This window comes from Lepisosteus oculatus, chromosome 6, assembly GCF_040954835.1.
Source record: "Lepisosteus oculatus isolate fLepOcu1 chromosome 6, fLepOcu1.hap2, whole genome shotgun sequence".
Classification (NCBI taxonomy): Eukaryota; Metazoa; Chordata; class Actinopteri; order Semionotiformes; family Lepisosteidae; genus Lepisosteus; species Lepisosteus oculatus.
This window is the reverse complement of record NC_090701.1, coordinates 53,434,222-53,453,902: the sequence shown is the minus strand read 5'-3', so window position 1 is coordinate 53,453,902 and position 19,681 is coordinate 53,434,222. Positions and strand designations below refer to the sequence as shown.

At 38.3% G+C, this 19,681-nt stretch overlaps 1 protein-coding gene across 3 annotated transcripts in view; it reads left to right on the top strand.

Annotated features, from left to right (window-relative positions):
• Window positions 1–19,681, top strand: part of jph1a (junctophilin 1a) — a 59,926-nt gene that overhangs the window by 28,604 nt on the left and 11,641 nt on the right. For all 3 annotated transcript variants that reach the window (XM_015353729.2, XM_015353730.2, XM_006633886.3), the window contains exon 3: window positions 10,096–10,214. In XM_015353729.2, the coding sequence (XP_015209215.2) occupies window positions 10,096–10,214 (119 nt within the window). The remainder of the gene's footprint in view (window positions 1–10,095; window positions 10,215–19,681) is intronic.

The following is a 19,681-nucleotide window of genomic DNA, read 5'->3' as shown; positions in this document are numbered from 1 at the left end:
TTACAAACCCCAGTGCATGTATATTGGAAAACAGAGGGAAAACAAAGTTTGGGAATCAAAAAATGAAGTTTAGTGCTTTGTGCTGCAGGAATGACAGAGTGAGATTAATGTCCAGATTATGCCACGTTATGAACCATCTCACTGCGAGTCCCAGCAGGGCCAAAACCTCCCAAATGAAATGTAAAGGCTCTTTCTTCCCATGTCCTGCATTTCAATGCACCATGTGGGTATTACAGCTCAACTACAGTAATATGCATCCCCTTGGAATATTCTTAGTTATTATTAACATTCATTAGTGAGTGTGTCCTTTATCTCCTGCCAGGAAAACAGCATAACACTGCTGAAACTTCAGATAGCCTACAAAATGTAAAAGCAATGTTTCGAGCGAAACTGCAACCCATCAGAGATTGTGGCCCACCAGCACGACGGCTCCCACGTCCAGCCTGAAGGGGACCACAGCCGGAGGTTGATACTTCCTGGGCCTCCTGAGTGGCAGAACCTGGAGGTCTCCGATCACGGGTTCGAGCTTGGGGGGGTCATGTCACTAACTGCCTGCGACTGGGATTCCCCAAGCAGCAGCCCCCCAAAACAGTGTCTGAGCATGGCCGAGCGTGGGGCAGAATTAGTCAGCGCCCCCCCGTGGTCCCCCTGGTGCTTACAAGCTTGTTGGGGTGTCGCTGGGAGACATGCCTCTGCTGAAATTAATCATCAATATTGGCATCAGCCAGTATTCATGTGTCTACTAAAGATAAAGGTGCAAAAAAGATAGAGTGCAAAGTGATAATAAGCTGGTAATTGTTAAAAAAAAAAAACAATTTTTTGCCTTTTTTGGAGACTCTGGTTTTGTATGAAAGAACACAGAATTCTGCCTGACCAATCAACAAATCCATTTATATCTTTTAGAATGCGAGCTCTAAATTTTTCTGAAAGCAGATGCTGTGCATGGTTCATGGTTATATTTGCGTAGAACATGAACATTTTTTTTTAATTCAGTGACCATTATTTTCAAGTCTTCCTCTGGGATTGTATCATTTTATACATTTGAAGTTGCAGTAAACTATATGTCAGCAGCATTTTTATTTTCAAAGTGCATCAGTACTGCATTGAGTGAGTTGGTTTTAAATTACTTTAATATACGGGAACACTAGATCATTTTAATTAGCTGAAATTAATTAATGTTCTTTAATTAACAGGCTACATTAAAATAACTGAAAATTAAATTACTTGAGAGGAATCCAAATCCACTACAGCAATACCAGAGACAGAGCATGAAAACCTGGGGTTGGAATTATTGTTAAACACCTTTGTTGGCAAGACAGTAAATGGTGCAAATGTGAATTAGAGCAGGCACTGAAAATGCATGTGGTGAAAGGCTAACTAAACTGTATTGGCATGTGTAACTCTTTAAATTGTTAATTGCCTTTGGAGCAACACAGAAAGATGGACTAGGGCCTGTGACTTAAGAAATTTGACATGAGAAATTTGAAAAGATGCCTCTCTAATGGGTTGAAATTTAGGAAGGAACTAAAGCAGAAGAGTTTCCTTCTTTTAGCCTTAACATAATAATAATATAAGAATGTTTCCAAGGTTACAAACAAAAGGAGGCCATTTTGTTTTCAGTTTCAACAACATGGCTGGGTAGCTTGTTCCACACTCCCAAGCTATTGGGGTAAAGGCATGCCTCCTCTTCTCAATTGTAATTGCGCTTACATTTACCTTTGTACCAGTATTTTTCCACTGGGTATTTTACTGGATCAATCCGGGTGACATACATTGCACAAGTCTTCTCACCTGGGATTTAAACCCATTACCTTCCAGAAAGCTAACACAGACTGACGTGCTATGAAGTACTGAAGAGAGGGTCATGCAGTTTCTCTGAAAGAGAATCTTGAAGGGAGGCTTTTAAAGGTCTTCCAGCAGTCTGGGTGGCAATACTGCGGAACACGGATTATCAGGGAGTGATTGCTTGTTTTCCAGATTATTGACATCAATACCCTGACCGCTACAGAAAAGAAGAAATCTGAAAATGTTTAATAAAAATATGGTGGAAAAAAAGTCCTTTCCTCATGATTTTTGGACAATTCGATATGCAACATCAAAGAAGTACATCTTCACAGAAGAAATGAATGATTCAAATATCTAAGTAAGGTGATTTCCTTGTGTGTGTATATCATTGCAGGCACCTTTCCCTTTTGAGTCCAACACAATGACTTGGTTTACAATGACGTAGGTATGGATTGCAGTACATTTGTTTACAGAGTTACAAAGATTAATATTAGCATCATGTTCCTGAGAAACAGTTATTTACTCTTTTATTCAGTGAAATGTTTTAATGCGAGAGAGATCACTGAACAGGCCATAATTTCTGAATCTGACCCAAGAATGTGAAAACAGTTCCTATTTATAATTGTCAGGGTCTGATCAGTGACACCCTGGTCGGTGATAGACAATATTGAACATTGTCTTTTCCTGCAACGTATGCTTTGTAGAATACCTTTTTGTGTAAATAAGTGAAAGGTTATCTTGTTTTCTTAGAAGTGATTTGTGTATTCAGCATGGCGTATGTATCATCATCATGTTTAGCTCTCTACTTTAAAAGAAATATCCTGGACTTTTCATAAGATTTCCAGAAAACTACTTGCCCATACCCAGCATAAAGTCATTTAAATTTATTATTTTTGTTTTTCTCCTGTCTCATTTGCTTTCTGTCATTTCTCCATTCTCTTTCCCAGTGAAGATGTCTCTGAAGGAGAAGCAAGTGATTCATTCTTCTTTTTTTTTCAGAGTCAAATTAGCATCTGCTTTTTTTGTCGTCACTTAGAAAGGCTTTGTCTTGGCAGCTTTCAAAGAGGGTGAAAATTGCAAGTTAATCTTGATCAAATTAAAAGGGAAGAAATCTGTGCAGATCTTATAACAACACCTGCCGTGGCAGAGAATATGTTTCCCAGGCAGGTTTGAATAGGGAGCTTCACTCTCATTTGGTTACCAGTGTGTCAAGTGATGGCACAGCGTTTGAGGGCCTAGCCAGCAGAGTGAGAGCACCATTCATTATACATTAGGACAATTTTCATATAGGTTCTTCTAAATGCACTGATTAAGTCTAATCCGTATCATTTTGTAACATTGATTTTTTTTGTCATGTAATCACAGTGTTGTGTGATTAGTTCTGCTTGAAAGAGCCCTTTAAAAGAAAAGTCCTTCATCTCTAATGCATCATTTACAGTCCCCATTTATCAGAGCTCTATGGCTTTGCAGTGGGCTGGGAAAATGCCTGTCATGCTCTTTTTAAGGGATTTATGAAGCAGGTCATCCCTTAGCTCCTGGGTATAAGCTGCTATTTCTCTCTGGTCTGCTTTAATAATAATGAGGCACAGAATAATGCTAAGCTCATCACTGTTATGAAAACTCATTAAAATGTTAAGCTTTCTCATTTGGAAATTTGATAGGTGCGTTCCATTTGACATGGTGTACTGTACTGGAGTTTTAAGAGATAAGAGATCACCTTATTGGCCATATACAATTTCTTGTATTAGGAATTTGTCTTTTCACATACCCCAGCTTGCTCTCCATGAGACATACAGACAGGGAGAGAAGCTTGAGGTCAGAGCACAGGGTCAGCCAGTGTACAGCACCCATGGAGCAGTTGGTGTTAAGGGCCTTGCTCAGCAGCCCAACAGAGAAGGATTCCTCTGCAACAGCCATGGGATTTGAACTGGCAACCTTCTAGTCCTAGGTATAGATCCTTAGCCACAGTGCCACCGGTCTCCCCAAGTGTGGCCCATCCTGCCTACACACATAAGGGGTTTAAGCAGAGGTGTCCAGCACATTTTAAAGTCTTTTCAGCTTTCTTCTCACACGTTTGTGAATGTTATGGTAAAACTATAAAGATGTAAATCTAAGAATAGGTTAAGTTGCTATAGGAGAAAAAAACTTTGTTAGTTCTTTTGTTGTTGCATTCAGCAAAGAACAAGCAGTAAGATGTTTTATCGGATGCTGGTGTGCCAGTAATATTATTTTACTACCAATACATTGAATTGATCAACACTTTAAAAACCAAGCTTTTACAATCAAACATATGTCATGGCATATTTATCTCTGTACATGTATGCTTGCTATCTTAAATAGTCAAAAACACACTTTGCAATTTCTCCCCCGGCTTGTACAGAGCTTGGTCACTAGTCATTTTTATTGTCTGTGTAGTCCTTCTGCCTATTGTGACCAATCATCATTAATCTATACACATTCCCTGTCTGTGAAGGGAAGGGTAGGGATGTCTGTTAATAGTGAAAGGAGCTAATTTAAGTTAAATACCTTAACTCTGTACAGCTTTTCTGAAACTGTTAACTTTGTTCAGATGGGTGTTTTATACTGTAAGTCCAAACAGTGTGAGAGCTACATTTTGTAATCACTAGGACGTAATGTAATCTTATGTTTTTGTTTTTTAAGATGGTAGCCCATGTTTATTTTGTTCCCCATCATAACATGTCTCAGTCATCATGCTTTTTCCTTCCCAGTCACTGTTTTTTAACCATCACACAGCAACTGCCTTTTATTCTAATTAAATTGCCTTTTATTTACCATTAACCTGAAATGTCAACAATCCTTCAGCTACTTAAACAATGCTTTTTATTTTGAATTCCATATGCAATAAAAGATGCAAAGTACTACCTATTTAACAGCTTTAAAATTATATACTGTGTATTCATTTTAAATGTCTAGTATTAGTCCTATAGTCTTAAGTACTTTATTTAATAATTGTTTTCCCCCATCAATAACCAAAGTTTCATTTTTTTCATCAATATCTTCAGTAAAGTTCCCAAAGGACAATGCACACACTACAAAGACATGTGATCCCTTTGAACTCAAGTTATACAAGACTGCAACAGTATTATTAATCAAAGACATGAAAGTGTGAGAAATTAGTTTTTTTAAATAAGAATGAAATATAAGCATTCTAAAATAAATATGTAGGCATTGCTAATTCAGTAGTTGAAATGGTAATTAGGTACCACATTGGAACTCCCACATTTGATATAAATAAAGTGTACAGCTTCAATATTAAAAATGTATGCCTTAGATTCTAGGCACTTTTAAAAACTATGTGTTTATTTTACAGAAAGCTATTTGGGGAACATGGTTACCAAAGGTTGTTTATCAGGTCTCAAAGAGACCTCCTTCCATGACAACATAAATTATCTGAGACATGATAAACACCCACAGGAGCTTTGTCATGTTCTGCATTTCTTTGTGTAATTAAAAATATAATGTATATCAATGTCGAAGTGCTTCACACTTAACGCATACCAAAAGACTAATTACAGAAGTAGGCTGCTCAGCTTGTGGAGAGTTATGCAATAGATAAAGAAGGTACAGAAAGAAGCAACATCATGTTTGAGATGGATAATAATGGACAAATCAGAAAGCAACGCACAAACATTGTCAGTTTCACCGAAATTGAAAATTTGGTAGGGGTTCTTGTATGCTAATGTTTTTTAATAAAGAAGTTTGTCTTTGCTACTTTGCTGTAGCTTAGCCTGAGACATGTTGTCAGTTTGTGCATTGGTAAAGATCTGAGTGAAGTATTAATTTAGTACATCGGTTAAAACTGTGTCTGAAAGAAAAAAACACATCTGGCACGATCAGTGCTGAGATGGTTACAACGTGATCTGCCTGTGATTTGATGAATGTGATTGAAATGGGTATTAATATTAAGGCTCCACATTTCATTTGGCATTGCTCACTCTAGGTCCTCTAGGAAATTGCTGCTATGTTCACATTGTTTAAAGTGCAGATGGAAAAAATGTGTGAAAGAATCACACATGCTTGGCAGCACATTATAGGAATGTTGTGCTCCACACTAATCATTATTGTTTCATAATACAGAGGCAGAAGTGTTTTTCCAGTACCTTCATTAAATACTTGTATAGTTTTAATTTGTTTGGAATTTTCTCTAGATATTCAGTGTTTCAAGTAAAAGCTTAGGCTGGGTGAAACAAGTTAAATAGTAAGAACATAAGAAATGTCACAAACAAGAGGAGGTCTTTCTGCCCATATCTTTTGGTTCCTCGTAGTTAATTGATCTCAGGATCTGATCCAGCTTTTACCTGAAAGCATGCAGAGTCTCCCAACATGGCTGAGTAGCATGTTCCACACTGCCATCACTCTTTGTGCAGTAGATATAAAAAATACCATATTTATTTAATGATAACTAGCCATCAGCTCTGGCTACCCTGTATCAGGATTCATTTCAAACCCATATTACAGTCACATCTGAAGTAAGCAAAGGGGACTGTCTATGGGCAACCACATCTGCAGCTGAGATGGGAATTTCAGCATAAAATAGGTACCAACATAGGTAATTAATTTACAAAAAAGAAGCAATGCACTTGAAAAATATAATTAAGTTTAACTATGAAAAGTAATCAAAGGTGATATTGTCATGATACAATTATAGGCAATATTATAAATTTGATCTATTGTGGAAATGAGGCAATTATAATAGTTGTATCAATGATAGATTTTGGGATCAGAAAAATAGAATGTTATATAAACTTTAATATTAGTTCTATTCCCAGAGTATAATCCTGCAGGTTTCTATAGCGATCCAATAACAATTCCACAAAACTAATCTCTTTATCTGTCCAGCATCTGACAGATTCAACGTTTTGTCTGTTGAGCCAAAGCCTTTATCCTGACATGGTCAGAAACAGAGAGTTGGTCAGTCTGTAGTTTAAATAAAGGGGCCAAACTTAAAATTTTGTAAACTCCTTATCTCCTAACAGCCTTAACTACAGTATCTCCATTGTTCTCCTGTTACCATCACAAGTGAACATTGCTTCCAGATTTCATTACAGTACTTTACTGATGCAATGACACGTGTATGCATTAATTTAACATTGATAAGAAAAACTGTCACGTCAATGACAGAAAAATGTAATAAAACAACATTAAACGTTTCCTATTGACCAGCCTGCTGTTACTGTCAGCAGTTGAGAATGTGATGGTTTTCATAGCAGCAAAATTGTCTCTGAATAACATTCCGTATATGCTAGTGGGGGACCAGAGGGATTTTGGCTGTATTGCCTTTTGTCACGGTAATACAACTATCATGCCACGAAACATTTAGGAATCAAAAGCGGGCAGATCAAGATGGTAACACAAAATAATGTTTTACCACTGTAAAACAGACGGTAGGTTTTGATATATACTGTAACTCTCTATACCCTTGAAATCTGACCATATGGTTTCTGAATCCCTTGATTCATCTAGGTGTCTGAATTTTCCTCTTGCTGTGTTTTGTAACAGTAGATCTCTTTCCATCTTTTTTATTTCTGCAGTGCTGTGGATCCACTAATGTATTTGTATCCATTGCTCTGCTTTAGCCATCTTTCTGACCCTTAGTACTTAGTGAATCATACTACACTGTGCCTGTCAACGATACCACATTTTCTTTTTTTCGAGTTGGGGTTTGTCAGTTGTTGTTCTTTGTGCACTGATTTAGAATCAGCAGTGGTTAATCCACTCAGTCTTACCACTGTACATTGTAGGAGCTGTCTGCCAGTTCACACTCTGTGACCCTGCGGTGCCCACAGCAGAGTTGGCATCAGTTAGCTAACTGATGCAGCTCTCACCAGTAACACTGCATATGAGACCATGGGCACCAGGCTTTGCTGAGGGAGGGGCACCTGGCTGGTTTTGTGCCGGTCTCTGGGGAGTCCCAGACTTAGAGTTAAAGCTTAAGCAAGTAAATAATGTCAATAATAAACTAATAGACAATCAGTCTAGGGAGTTTGTCTAAACTCAGAATGCCAACATCTGGGCAAAAGGGCTCTGCTGGTGCTCCTGAACAGCTCCTTTTTTGGAGTAAGCCATATCAGAAGTGTCAATATGAATTCCAAATAAATAATTAATATTCTCTGGAGAAGAAGGCTGTATCCAGTATTTTTGGAATTTAGGACCTGGCACACCAGAGACATTTTTTTAACACAATTTGTCAGAACACAGGAAAGAAAACAAACAAGAGGAGGAAGTTTGGCCCACTGAGCCTGTCTGGTAGTTACTGTAGCAGTTGGTCCAAAGATCTCTTCCAGCTCATTCCTGAAAAATAACCGAGGGTATTGGTTTCAAGAAGATGGCTGGGAAGATTGTTCCATATTCCCACAACCTTTTGGGTAAAGATCTGACTTCTGTGTTCGGCTTTAAATGCAACTAACCACAGTGCCCACTTGAGCACTCCTTTCTCACCACTGATGCTGAATCATTGGGGATCTTTAATACTTGTATCAGGTCCCCTTGTAGTCTTCTCTGTTGAAGACTAACAGGTTCACTTCCTCCAGCCTGTCAGTTGAGGACATTCCCTTACACTCCAGAAAATGTTCACCCCCTTGGATTTTTCACAATTTAAGTTTGCAAACTCAAACAGAAATATGAAATATTTTGATGGAATTTTGGTTACTCGTCTCCACAATTTACTCTGTAAAGTCAAAGTGGATGAATGGTCTGGAAAATGTTTCATGTAATTTAAAAGAGAATGCTGAAATGTTTTGATATGTATTTAACCCCTTTGCTATGTCACTCCAAAATGAGCCCAAGTGTATCTAATTTCACTTAGATAAGATCACTCTAAAACTTGAATGGAGTCCACCTCAAAAGAACTACATCTCTCTCTATCATGTCCTTCAGTTAACAGTGCATGTCAGAGTAGAAACGCTATCATGAAGACTAAGGAGCTGTTTCTACAACACTGTGATAGAACTGCATGGAGACTCAATTGCATAATTGCATAAATTCCATCTGGGGAGGGGTTATTAATTCATAAAGGGTGTCGAGAATTTTCAGGAGCACAGTCAGTCCATCTTTAGGAAACGTAAAGAATACAGAAACTCTCTAGAGCAGGCCTTACTCCCACACTGAGGAACTGGACAAGAAGGACCTTGGTCAGAACTCAGTGACCACACTGACATGGCTATGATATTAGAGAAATAGAACCTGTTCAAGGACAACAGTCTCTGCCGCTCAACACAGATCCTCTATGGAAGAGTGGCTTGACAGACGTTAACAGCACTTCTAGAGTTTGCAAGGAGGTTATGTGCTAAACCCCAAAAACGTGGCGAAACACTCTCTGGTCTGATTTGAACTCTTTAGCCTGAATGGAAAGCAGTATGCCTGGGGCAGACCAAGCCCAGCTGATCACCTGCGTAACACCTCCCCTGCCATGAAGCACGCTGGTGGCAGCATCACCTTATGGGAGGGCTTTTCAGCGGCAGGGACTTGTCAGAATAGAGGGAACAACGAATGAAGCCAGATCGAGACAGATCCTGGAGGAGAACCTGCTTCAGTCAGCAAGAAGACCTTAGACTGGGGCTTAGATTCAAGTTCCAACAGGACAAGGACTCCAAGTATCCAAGACGAAAAAGGTGAATGTCCTTGAGGAGCCCAGCCAAAGCCCATTGTGAATCTGTGGAAGGACTTGAAGATTGTGGCTCACATACAGTCCTCTGCGACAGTTCTCGGGCAAATCCGCAAGGAACAATGGGAACAATCCCCAAATCCAGATGTACAGAGCCAATAAGACTCAAATCTATAATTGCAGAAAAAGGTACTTCTGTAAAGTATTGTCTACAGGGGGGTGAATCATTCAGTTAACAAGATATTTCCTGTTTGCATAACTTTTGGTTGCACAATAAAAATATTTCTGCCCCTTTAGGTTGTTGTCTATGTTTGTGTGAATCAAGGGGGGGCAAAAAGTCTTTTAAAAACCTTATAAATTCTGATCCAGCACAAAAAATATTTGCGATCATTCATGGGGATGAGTGCTTTCTGAAGGCAATGATGTACTGTATCTGTCTGCGCTTCTCTAGAATGATTTCAGAGAAAACATATCTCTTCTGTAACGTGGTGACCAAAATTGTACACGGACGCTCGACAACGTTGCTTTCAAGCTGTTTGTTTTATTCCTGTTTCCTTGTCTGTCCATAACAGAAGAGGCGCCCCTCCGCTATTTTACTTAGTGACAGCCATGCGGACTCCAGCGTCCTGATCTGGTGCCCAGAGCTGCGCCATCCACCCTAATAAGCTTGTTTCTGCTTTGTCTAGAACTGCTCACGCAAGGGCTAAGGGAGATGCGGCAGACCAGGCTGCTCAGGCTGCCTGCCAGGAATCTGAAATTGCCAGAGCTGTTGCCAGGGAACTTTCTCCAACCTTCCACCAGCCAGGTAAATCAGAGGAAACCACAGGCCCTCCAGACACCTGCACAGCCAACGTGCCCCGGCCGCTGGGAATAGCATGGCGTTTTCTGTTTGAGTGTGACTGTTGCCTGCTGTCACTTTTAAGTAGCAAGGGTGAGAGGGGATGTGCTAGGCATCGCACTGGGAGACACCTGCCTTGTAATTGTGGAATAGAGTAGAATTGTGATAATTGTAGAATAGTCTTGGATTAACTTTCCTCCAATCTCAACACTACTCCAGGGCAGACGTATGATTTTACATATCAAGTTATCTTTGAGGAAATTGTCTGGTTTCCCTGACTTGATTGATTTCCTTGGACTCTTATCGGCCCCTGCATACCAGTAGAGTAGGTGCAGATAGTCTGTAATATTATTTTACAAGAAGAGTTTTTTACTTACTTTATTCCATTAGTAAGAAAGTGGGCCTGGTTTTAAAAGTTTTTTTTTCTAGTGTTTTCAGATAATTAAAATATGTTTTCATGTTGAAAATGCCTAGAGTTCTGGTGTAAGATGAGGTGCAGATCAGTGTGGTTATTAGATGTGCTTGTAAGATGTACGGGCAGCCTAGGTTGCTGTCATCTGAGAGCTGATGCATACCCCTTGGCTGGAAATAAGTCATTGAAAGGGTAAAATCCGTGGTAAAGACTGATTTGTCTTTATCATTCATTATCTGTTTTTTTGTACTTGCTGTCCCTGTTGCTATTTAACTTTAGGTTTGTCTCGTTTCTTTTCAGTCCCTTTCAAGGTCTGAATGTGTTGTAACAGCTTTTGGTCTACTTTTGCTGCTTGTTAACTCCAATATCTTGTCTGTCCCAGTGGTTCCCGTAGAATACATGCCAATAATATAAGCTAGCGATTTTTTTATATCGCTGACCGGAGCACGTGTTCATTTTTTTAGGTCCGCATAGTAATATGATCCACTCCCTTTGCCGGCTGTGTGCATGTACTGAATGCTGAACGAAACAAGCTGTCTCATGGTTCCCAAGTCTTCAAGCAAAGCATCCGGATCATTTTTAAATGAGAAAAGTAGCCATCTCACAAGAAGAGGTTGTTTCTATGATTGTTGCACATGCCCTAGCTTGCTTACAGCCACTTTCTCCTTTAAAGCCGATGTGATACAGTATGTGGTGGCCTTTACTGTGATGAAAATAATACATCTTCCCTCTTCACTAATGTATGTGCTTGTTCCTACATGCAGTTGTTTTTAAAAAACAACATAAACTATCCCAGTTACCCCTTCTGCAAAGCCAAAAATTATTCATTTGTCCTGCATTTTCTACCTTTAGACAGAATCCGTATCTTACTTTCTCATTTATAGTGAACATCAGCGGTTCTCACAATTTGTTGCTCTAAAGCTTGCACTCATGACACTTTGAAGTTGCAATTCATATTTGTTACATATTTACAGAACTTACTCCCTATTATTTTAAAAGTAATAAACAGAGAGAAGTAAATAATTAATAAAAAAGACAAAATGAAAAAGTATTTAAACTGTGGAAAACCTAAATTAATTTACTGTAGTTCAAGTAGGTAGCTACTTGTAGCTACTGTAGCTGCGTCAGCATGTGTGAGCTGCAAGGGAACAAGTAAAGGTTTATTCCACGTTGAAAAGAGAAGAAAAGAAACACAACATGTGCATCCATAAAAGGGTCTATAGCTGAAACATTGTGTTTCGTTTCTTCTCTTTTCAGCATTGGATAAAGCTTTCCTTGTTCCTAAATTAATTTAGGTGCACAAAATGTACTTAATGAGCCACTCAGTTGAGTAGCCTCTGTCTGTGTGCAGTGATAGTGGTTCACATGATTTCAGAATAAATACACCTCTACATCTCCATTTACAGTATAATGTCCTTCAGTGAGATGGTGAATATAAAACTAGGATTCAACCATGAACACTAAAGAGCTTTCAAAACTACCCTGGGGTACATTTGTATACAGTATAGACACAGACCAAGAAGAAGGTATAAAAAAATTAAAAGACATTGGTGAAGTCTACCAATAAGAAGTGAAATATATATTATACCACCTGGACACTATCTAGATCAGGCTGTAACTCCAAACTAAGTTGAGAGAAGGGAGGAAAGGAGGAGACTGTAGAGTTCGACAGTGAGTTTGAAAAAGCTACAGAGTTCAGTGGCTGAGTTCTGAGAAAATTGCCATGAGTCAAAGCTGGCAGACAGGCAAGAAGGAAGCTGTTACTTAAAAACACTCTCAGATCCTGTACAGAATTCACAAGTGATACTGCAGACGTGTGGCAAAATCTGTTTTGTTGTCAGGCAGGAAATATTGAAACATTTTGATCTACAGTACATGCAAAACCATCAAGTCCAAACAACCAGAACATCCACCCAGTCAACACCATCGCTACTGTCAAGCATGATGGTGGCATCATGCATTATCATCATTGTGCCGTCTCATCAGCAGGGACTAGGAAGCTTGTCAAGACTGATGGGAATATACAGCAGATGGAATAAAGTATGGACAAATAATAGGGGAAAACATGTTTCAGTCTGGAAAGGCTTAAAACCGGGTCCAAAATTTACCTTTCAGTGATCCAAAGCACAGGGTCAGCGGTACACTGGAGTGACTTGAGAATAAGAACTGGAATGTCCTTGAGTGACCCAGTCGAAATCTTATTGAGAATCTATTGAAAGGCTTGAAAACTTGCCTATAACCAATCCCCAAGCTATGCCTGAATACCTCATTCCGAAATCAACATCTCCGTTTTTTTCTCTTTAGTTTTTGCTGGCATAGTCGTCATACTGATCTTCCCCCTGGAAGTCTGCAGTTCAAGCATTCGTAAACTTGAATAGAACAGCAAGTTTAAAAAAGATGTGCATGCCTCAATTTTGAATCCTACAAGAAGAGTCTGAATACTTTTACAAGGCACTGTATGTATAAAATAAACAATAGTTTAACCTATAGATAAGATACCGTAGAATTTATTTTCATCATATGCACAATTCACAGAGAATTAAAATTGCAAATACTGCACAGCCAGTCTGCTGGTCAACAACATTATATATACATGTTTAAGCTCGTAGCACATTGCCTTCCCCCTTTTTAAAATCTGATCAATTTGTTTTATCAGAGCAGGATCGTGTAGACAAGCATTTCTTCCTTATTTCTTCTATAAAATCTTCTGTTTTTCAAAGCTGAGAAAGATTTATTGTCAGCGAAGTGCCAGGCATGCTGAACTTTTTTTGAAAAGAAAGCTGAAGCTGGAAGATGTTGCCATTATTTGTGAAGAAATAGTCACTTGTCCTTCATTTATCTACAGACCCATTCATTTGCTATGACTTGGACAGAAAGCAGAACACTGTTGTTTCCAGCTGAAGGCTATCACTTAGGGGTACAATATCCGTTTGCCAGAAATTCTCCTGAGTTCAAACAAAGCCTGAATTGAAATATCTAGTGAACATCTATTTAAAGTATAAATTGTATTTGTGCTGAAAGTGAAGTCATAATTACAAATGCAAAAACAAAACAAAGACATAATCCTTTAAAAGCTGTTATTTATTAAACTGATTTTCAGATCAAGTAAAGCCAGCATTTCCATAATGCAGCTATAGAAGACAATGTTATATTATTCAACCATAGGAAGGTTTTGTTAGGGGTGAATAGCCCTGAAATAGATATTCCACAAAACTGTAATGTTAGCCTGTTGCCAGTGAAAAGTATGTCACTTTTCACAATGAGGTATTTGTAGAGGAAAAGAGCTGCCAGGAACAGATGGGATGAAAAAAGTTTCAAAAAGCCATTTCCTTGTTCTGAATGAAATAAATGCAGCCAATATAATCCGTACACTGTCAGCCTCTGGAAGCGACACAATCAGACAGCAATTAACCAATGTAACTAACTCTACAGAACATTAAAGTTAGTTCTGCAGGACTTTAAAAAGTTTAATGGCTTAATATATGTTGTTGTTAGAACACTACAATACCCGAATACAAAGTAAAAGCAGGTGCAATATTTCGGCATTTGTTTCTTCCTTTTATGCTTTGTAAAATCACTTAGATGATGCTCCTTTTAAGCATTGATTGGTTACATAATTAAAACAAAACATCATCCAGAGCTTTAATTGTGAGGTTACATACATACACTGTGCAGACTTCTAAATGCTTATTTTAAATAGATCCAGGTTCCTTTGACTGTATTATGTGTAGTTATTTTAAGTACATACTTTGCATATAAAAAAAGGTTTAGCCTTCTTGTTTATTGCAACATGGAGTGAAATGTTCTTGGTATTCAGTGTGTGGAGATTCACACTTTGATGCAAGTGGCATAAAACACCTCAAGGAGTAGAAAATAGGTGGAATGGAAAAAAAAGATTGCAAGTCTGGATGCTTCACTGTGTAAAAAAGTGAATAGCAGAGCACAAAGAGGCCAAGGACCACAGATGTAATGAGGCATGACATAAAAGATGTCTTTGTTTTCCAAATGCTTTGTGGTCATCATCTTACCCTTTTCATTTTTCTTCCATTGTGCTTTATAATAGGTTGTTTTTTAGTGTAGGTCATTACGTTTAAAATCCAAAAATGCAAATGTTCGGAATTAACACCATTCTGTGCTCTCTTTGTCAAATATTCTTAGAAAATACATAAAGGAGGATTAAATATAATATCATGCAGGAATGGTTATTACCAATCCACTTGCATTCTCTGATCTGTCAGTTGAATGATAACAGTGTCACATATCTGTACTGTTCCTTTGAAGAATGATGGACACAGTTTTAAGCACAGCCGGATGTGTTGTTCAGTGCATAATGCTATTTGTGTCTCTGATAAGATTCTCAGCAATTCTCTTGAGTGTGATAGTTTGCAAGGGAAGGCAGATTTTTGCGTCTCTAACTCCAGTAAATGTTAAAGCTCACAGCTGTTTGCCAAAACATGTCGTGTTAACAAGTAAAATCGCATGTGAGTAATAGGTTGTCACTAGAACCCATTTAAGCAGGTACGTCTGTATGAGCAGGAGCCAGGAGCACAGCAGAGGAGAGATCCTGCTTGTTGATTGTGTTGTGGAAATTAGAGGGTAATGCCTGCTGGCTCCACTGAGTTCAGGTTTTCCTTCCAGCAATTTAGCAAACAGCATATCTCCTCACCACTTAATACAGAGGAAGTGAATAGGCTAGAACTACTAGATGAGTTTGTGTGTTTAAGCACAGGTTCTGTACCTAAAAGACACTCAGCAATGTGAAAATAGTCCTAGAAATGCTCTTCAGATTCCTGTATATTTTTTTATTAATTAGGCAAGAAACCATTATCATATCTATAAATTGTTTCATTAATTGATCTTTGTTGTTCTTATTTCAGCAGTGGTATAAATAAACCCAGAGAGCATTATATATTTAGAAAGGCCCCCTTTTTTTACTTTTGTATGTTGGTATCGGCTGTACAAAAAGAGATTCTAAGAGAGTCAGTGATGCACAATGCAATTAACAACGTAGTCCAACACAGAGGAAAAAAGTAGGAAAATGCTTCTGAATAGGTATATGCTATCAAACAATTTCTTCATGTTTTTTCAAATGGGAAACAACAGGAAAGGGGGAAATGAGCATTTGTGATTGCATTGAAATTTTAGCAGGTGACCAAATATACTTTTAATGTTATTCGGTGTTCACCATGACTAAGTGAAAAGTTGTATTATCAAACATTTCTGCTATACAGGTTGTTTAAAAGAGCTGAGCCTTACATACACGGTAGGAAAGGATCCATTTCATCTGCTTCTGAAAGCGCAGCTCCCCTCGGCTGGCAGACAGCAGCCATTCTGCACCAACAGTCACATCACACAGCATATCAGGTGGAGGAGAGTGAAACTGCTTCACCAGGCCAGTTCAAAGGGATCTTTACATTGGCCAACGTTACACGTCCAGAAGGGAATTTAACCAGGATGCTTGGTTTAACACCCCTGCTCTTACAAGCGGTGCCAAGGGGTCTTTAAATAGTCATACTTAACACTAAACTGTTTAATATGTGACAATCAATGTATTTTTTACCTGCTTGAAACTAACAGCACATGCGCAATAGATTCATCCTTCTGTAAAAACACGAGAAAGGTTATAGCCAGCAGGAGTTCATTCAGCACATCTAGCCTGCTTGGTAGTTCGGAAGAGAATCTCATCCAGTCATTTCATGATGAAAGTTCTTTCTTCCCTGTCCTATTCTGCTTGGCTTAAGTTTCCTTCCTTCAAAGTCTGTTTTCTTGAAATTGTTAACTTTTGACGTGGACTCAAAAAAATACTTTTATGAGACAACATACAAATCAAAAATACAATGTTAAGAAACTGAGGGTCTGTTTTATTTAAATCCTCTCCCTTTTTGACTAATATCTCACTCAAAGACACATCTTTCTCTGCATTAGCTTTAATGAAGGAAAGTAGTTTCAGAATTAAAATCATTTAAGACAGAGAGAAATAGGTATTGACTGAAATGCCATCACTTTAAATAGATAAACTCCATCCCCACCTGCCAGACTGACAGCTTAATGAGCAGACTGGGCTTAAATTTAACAGCAACAAGGACTTCAAAATGACATGAAAATCAAAGGTGAGTGATTTTCCACAGGATAATATGGAAAAGGTGCAAGTCTGTTTAGAACCCAGCATTAGTTTAAAGGTATTTTTTCCGCAAATGTTTTTTTACATCTATGACAATAAATTAACTCTCAGAATTGATGTAAAAATGAATCACAATTAATATTTTGATCAAGCTACCACATGTTAATAGATGCACCAAAAAAATGCAGCGCTCTCAGTGTAAAATGCTTAATCTCAAACTAAAACGATTCCCCTGTCCCCACCTTCCTCCCTGGAATCTGTCAGAATGGTTTAAATGATTGACCCATTGTGATGGAAATTGATGGTAAACTCTTGGTGTACTTTAAGACTACTGTACACCCAGCTTTACCTCCTACTAGCTGGGTCTACCCATTTAAGGGAATGTTATGTGAAAAAAAAATGTTAATAGGTTCCATAGCAGTACTCCTGTTTACAGAATCAGCCTTCCCCACTTTAATGTAGCATTTAAACTTAAAGTTGACTTTAACCTGCCTGCTTCTGTTCTGTATAAAAAAAATTAACAAAAACAGACTTCAGAATTGTAGGACATAATACAAACAACTAACATCTGAAAATAAAACATTCCCCTTCCATTTTAATAAACAGTTAAAATCAGTTGTTCAAATGGAAAAATAAACACAACCACCAGAAGTTTTTTTTTTTTGGTGATGATACTAAATGTCCCCAAAAGTTATGATCTTGTTTATTGGTAAAAAATGTCTTAGATGTGTGTGGTACAAGTTGTTTTCTTCTGCCTCTCTTCAAGAAATGTCTTGAACCCTCCTGACGTGCCCCTTCTCTAAATAAAAATCACAATTTAGGTATTCATCTGTACTGCCTGTGCCTTTTGCTATGGCTATGGAAATTATGGAAGTTGCATACTGTAACATTTTAAATGGTGACCTCTATACTGTACATGTGAATTTGTTTGCAAAGGGTATTTAGAAATGCTGCCTTGGCAGAGGTTTATTAAATGACGTTAATCAAGCTAAATTTGGAGTGTATATGTCCTTAGTGATGGCCAATGGAGACATAGCTGAAATCCCACTGAGCTTGAAGCAAAGTGTATGTGCTCTGGAGCGAGGGGGGATGGGGTAGGGCAGTCAACAAATATAACTTCGCTCTCAGCTCAGAGAGCCTCAAAGCAGCTGTTCATTCCTTCATTTACCCGTACACAGAAGACCACGAATCAAAGAAACTTGGGACCTTAAAATGTACCTCCTTGTTGACAAGCGCTTAGAGTTATCGGCTTACAGTTGAGTCAAAACTTTGCACGGGAAATTGCAGTTGCCTTCGTCTAAAATAAGCACTATCCTGATTAGTGCTAACCCTTTCAAGACATTAAAAATAGTCTATTTCCTTTCAGCTGAGCCTGAGTAGGTAGGCCCCGGGACGGAGTTGTGGTGATAATGTTCGTAATTCTGGCACGTGTCAGCTACCGTGTTTTTCATCTGAATAAGAATTCCTTTTTATCACTGCATTGGTACATTGGGATCTGGTACTACTGCATCTAGACTCCTTGTCGATGCTGGAAGATGTTTGCAGCTTTCTCGTGATCTAGTTTTGAGGATATTAAATTGTAGGGAAGAAAACATATATAGAAAAACTATATTAAATCCGAAAAAGCTATCTTCTTTTTTTCTGAAGGTTGTACAAGTGTGAACTATGTCCCTAGCTAATAAATCAACTAATGGTCCTTTTCTTAAAAAGTTTTGCATTCAATGAACAGACAACCTTTACCCCTCTTTACCCCAGAAAGAGACTGCTTTACAAAACAACTGCAGAGTTTAATCTGTGAGCCCTGCACTTGCTAATACAGCTGGCTGGAACATGAGCTTTGTATTTGCACCGTGAGAGATGTTTTCTTCAGAAAATAAAGATGAGTCGACCAAGATAAAACTACTGAAGAAATGACCAGGTTTTTCTTTAAAGCGCTCTTATGCTTTAGAAGGGAATGATGGTGTGGTGCTCCTTAAACCGGGTACTAACGACAGCTCATTAACAAAAGGTTTCCACATGATTGGACGTAAGAACCATCTGCCCGTTCTGAGAGTGAAATGGGTTGACTTAACTGAAAAAAACATATCCTGGATGGAAATGGAAAAATCATGTGTCAGTAATAATGTATATTTGAATATTTGTACCAAATAGGTGCTGTAAAATATATTACTAAAAATCACCCATGCATCCTCGGTTACTGATCTTTTATGGTTGTAGATCATACTAGATCTAGAACCCATTGGCCTTTACTTTTTAAAGGTTTTACCTTGTTGTCCAGTTTTGTTGTGTAACAATTATACAGTTATTAGACACTTAAAAATGTCTTTGGTATCATTACAGTAAAATGTGACTCGAATTTATCATGGCCAAATTTCCCATTGGCCTATACCAATCACGGCCTCCTAACAATCCCCATCTATGAACTGGCTCAATCACTCTGTTCTCCTCCCCACTGATTGCTGGTGTATGGGGAGCATACTGGTGCAGCATACTGGTCCATCAATTTCCCTACGGGATTAATAAAGTATTATCTATCTATCATCCAGGTGGGGCTGCACATTGGTGGTACTGGAGGGGAGTCCCCATTACCTGTAAAGCACTTAGTGAGTGGAGTGTCCAGAAAAGTGCTATATAATTGTAAGCAATTATTATTATTAATCATGGTTCTCGCCTTTAACGTTTTCTGCTGCTGTACAGAATTGCGATGCCAATGCAGCCAAAATAACATAGAACAAAAGACCAAGAGTGACCATAATCACTGAGTCTGTGACAGTGCTAATTCCTGCACTTTAAATCCAGGATTGGGGTTGCAGGCTTTAGTAGTGTTCTGATCTTAATTCCAATAACTATTTTGTATAAAAAGGCAAATCACAACTTCTTATTCCGTTGCTAATTAAAAAC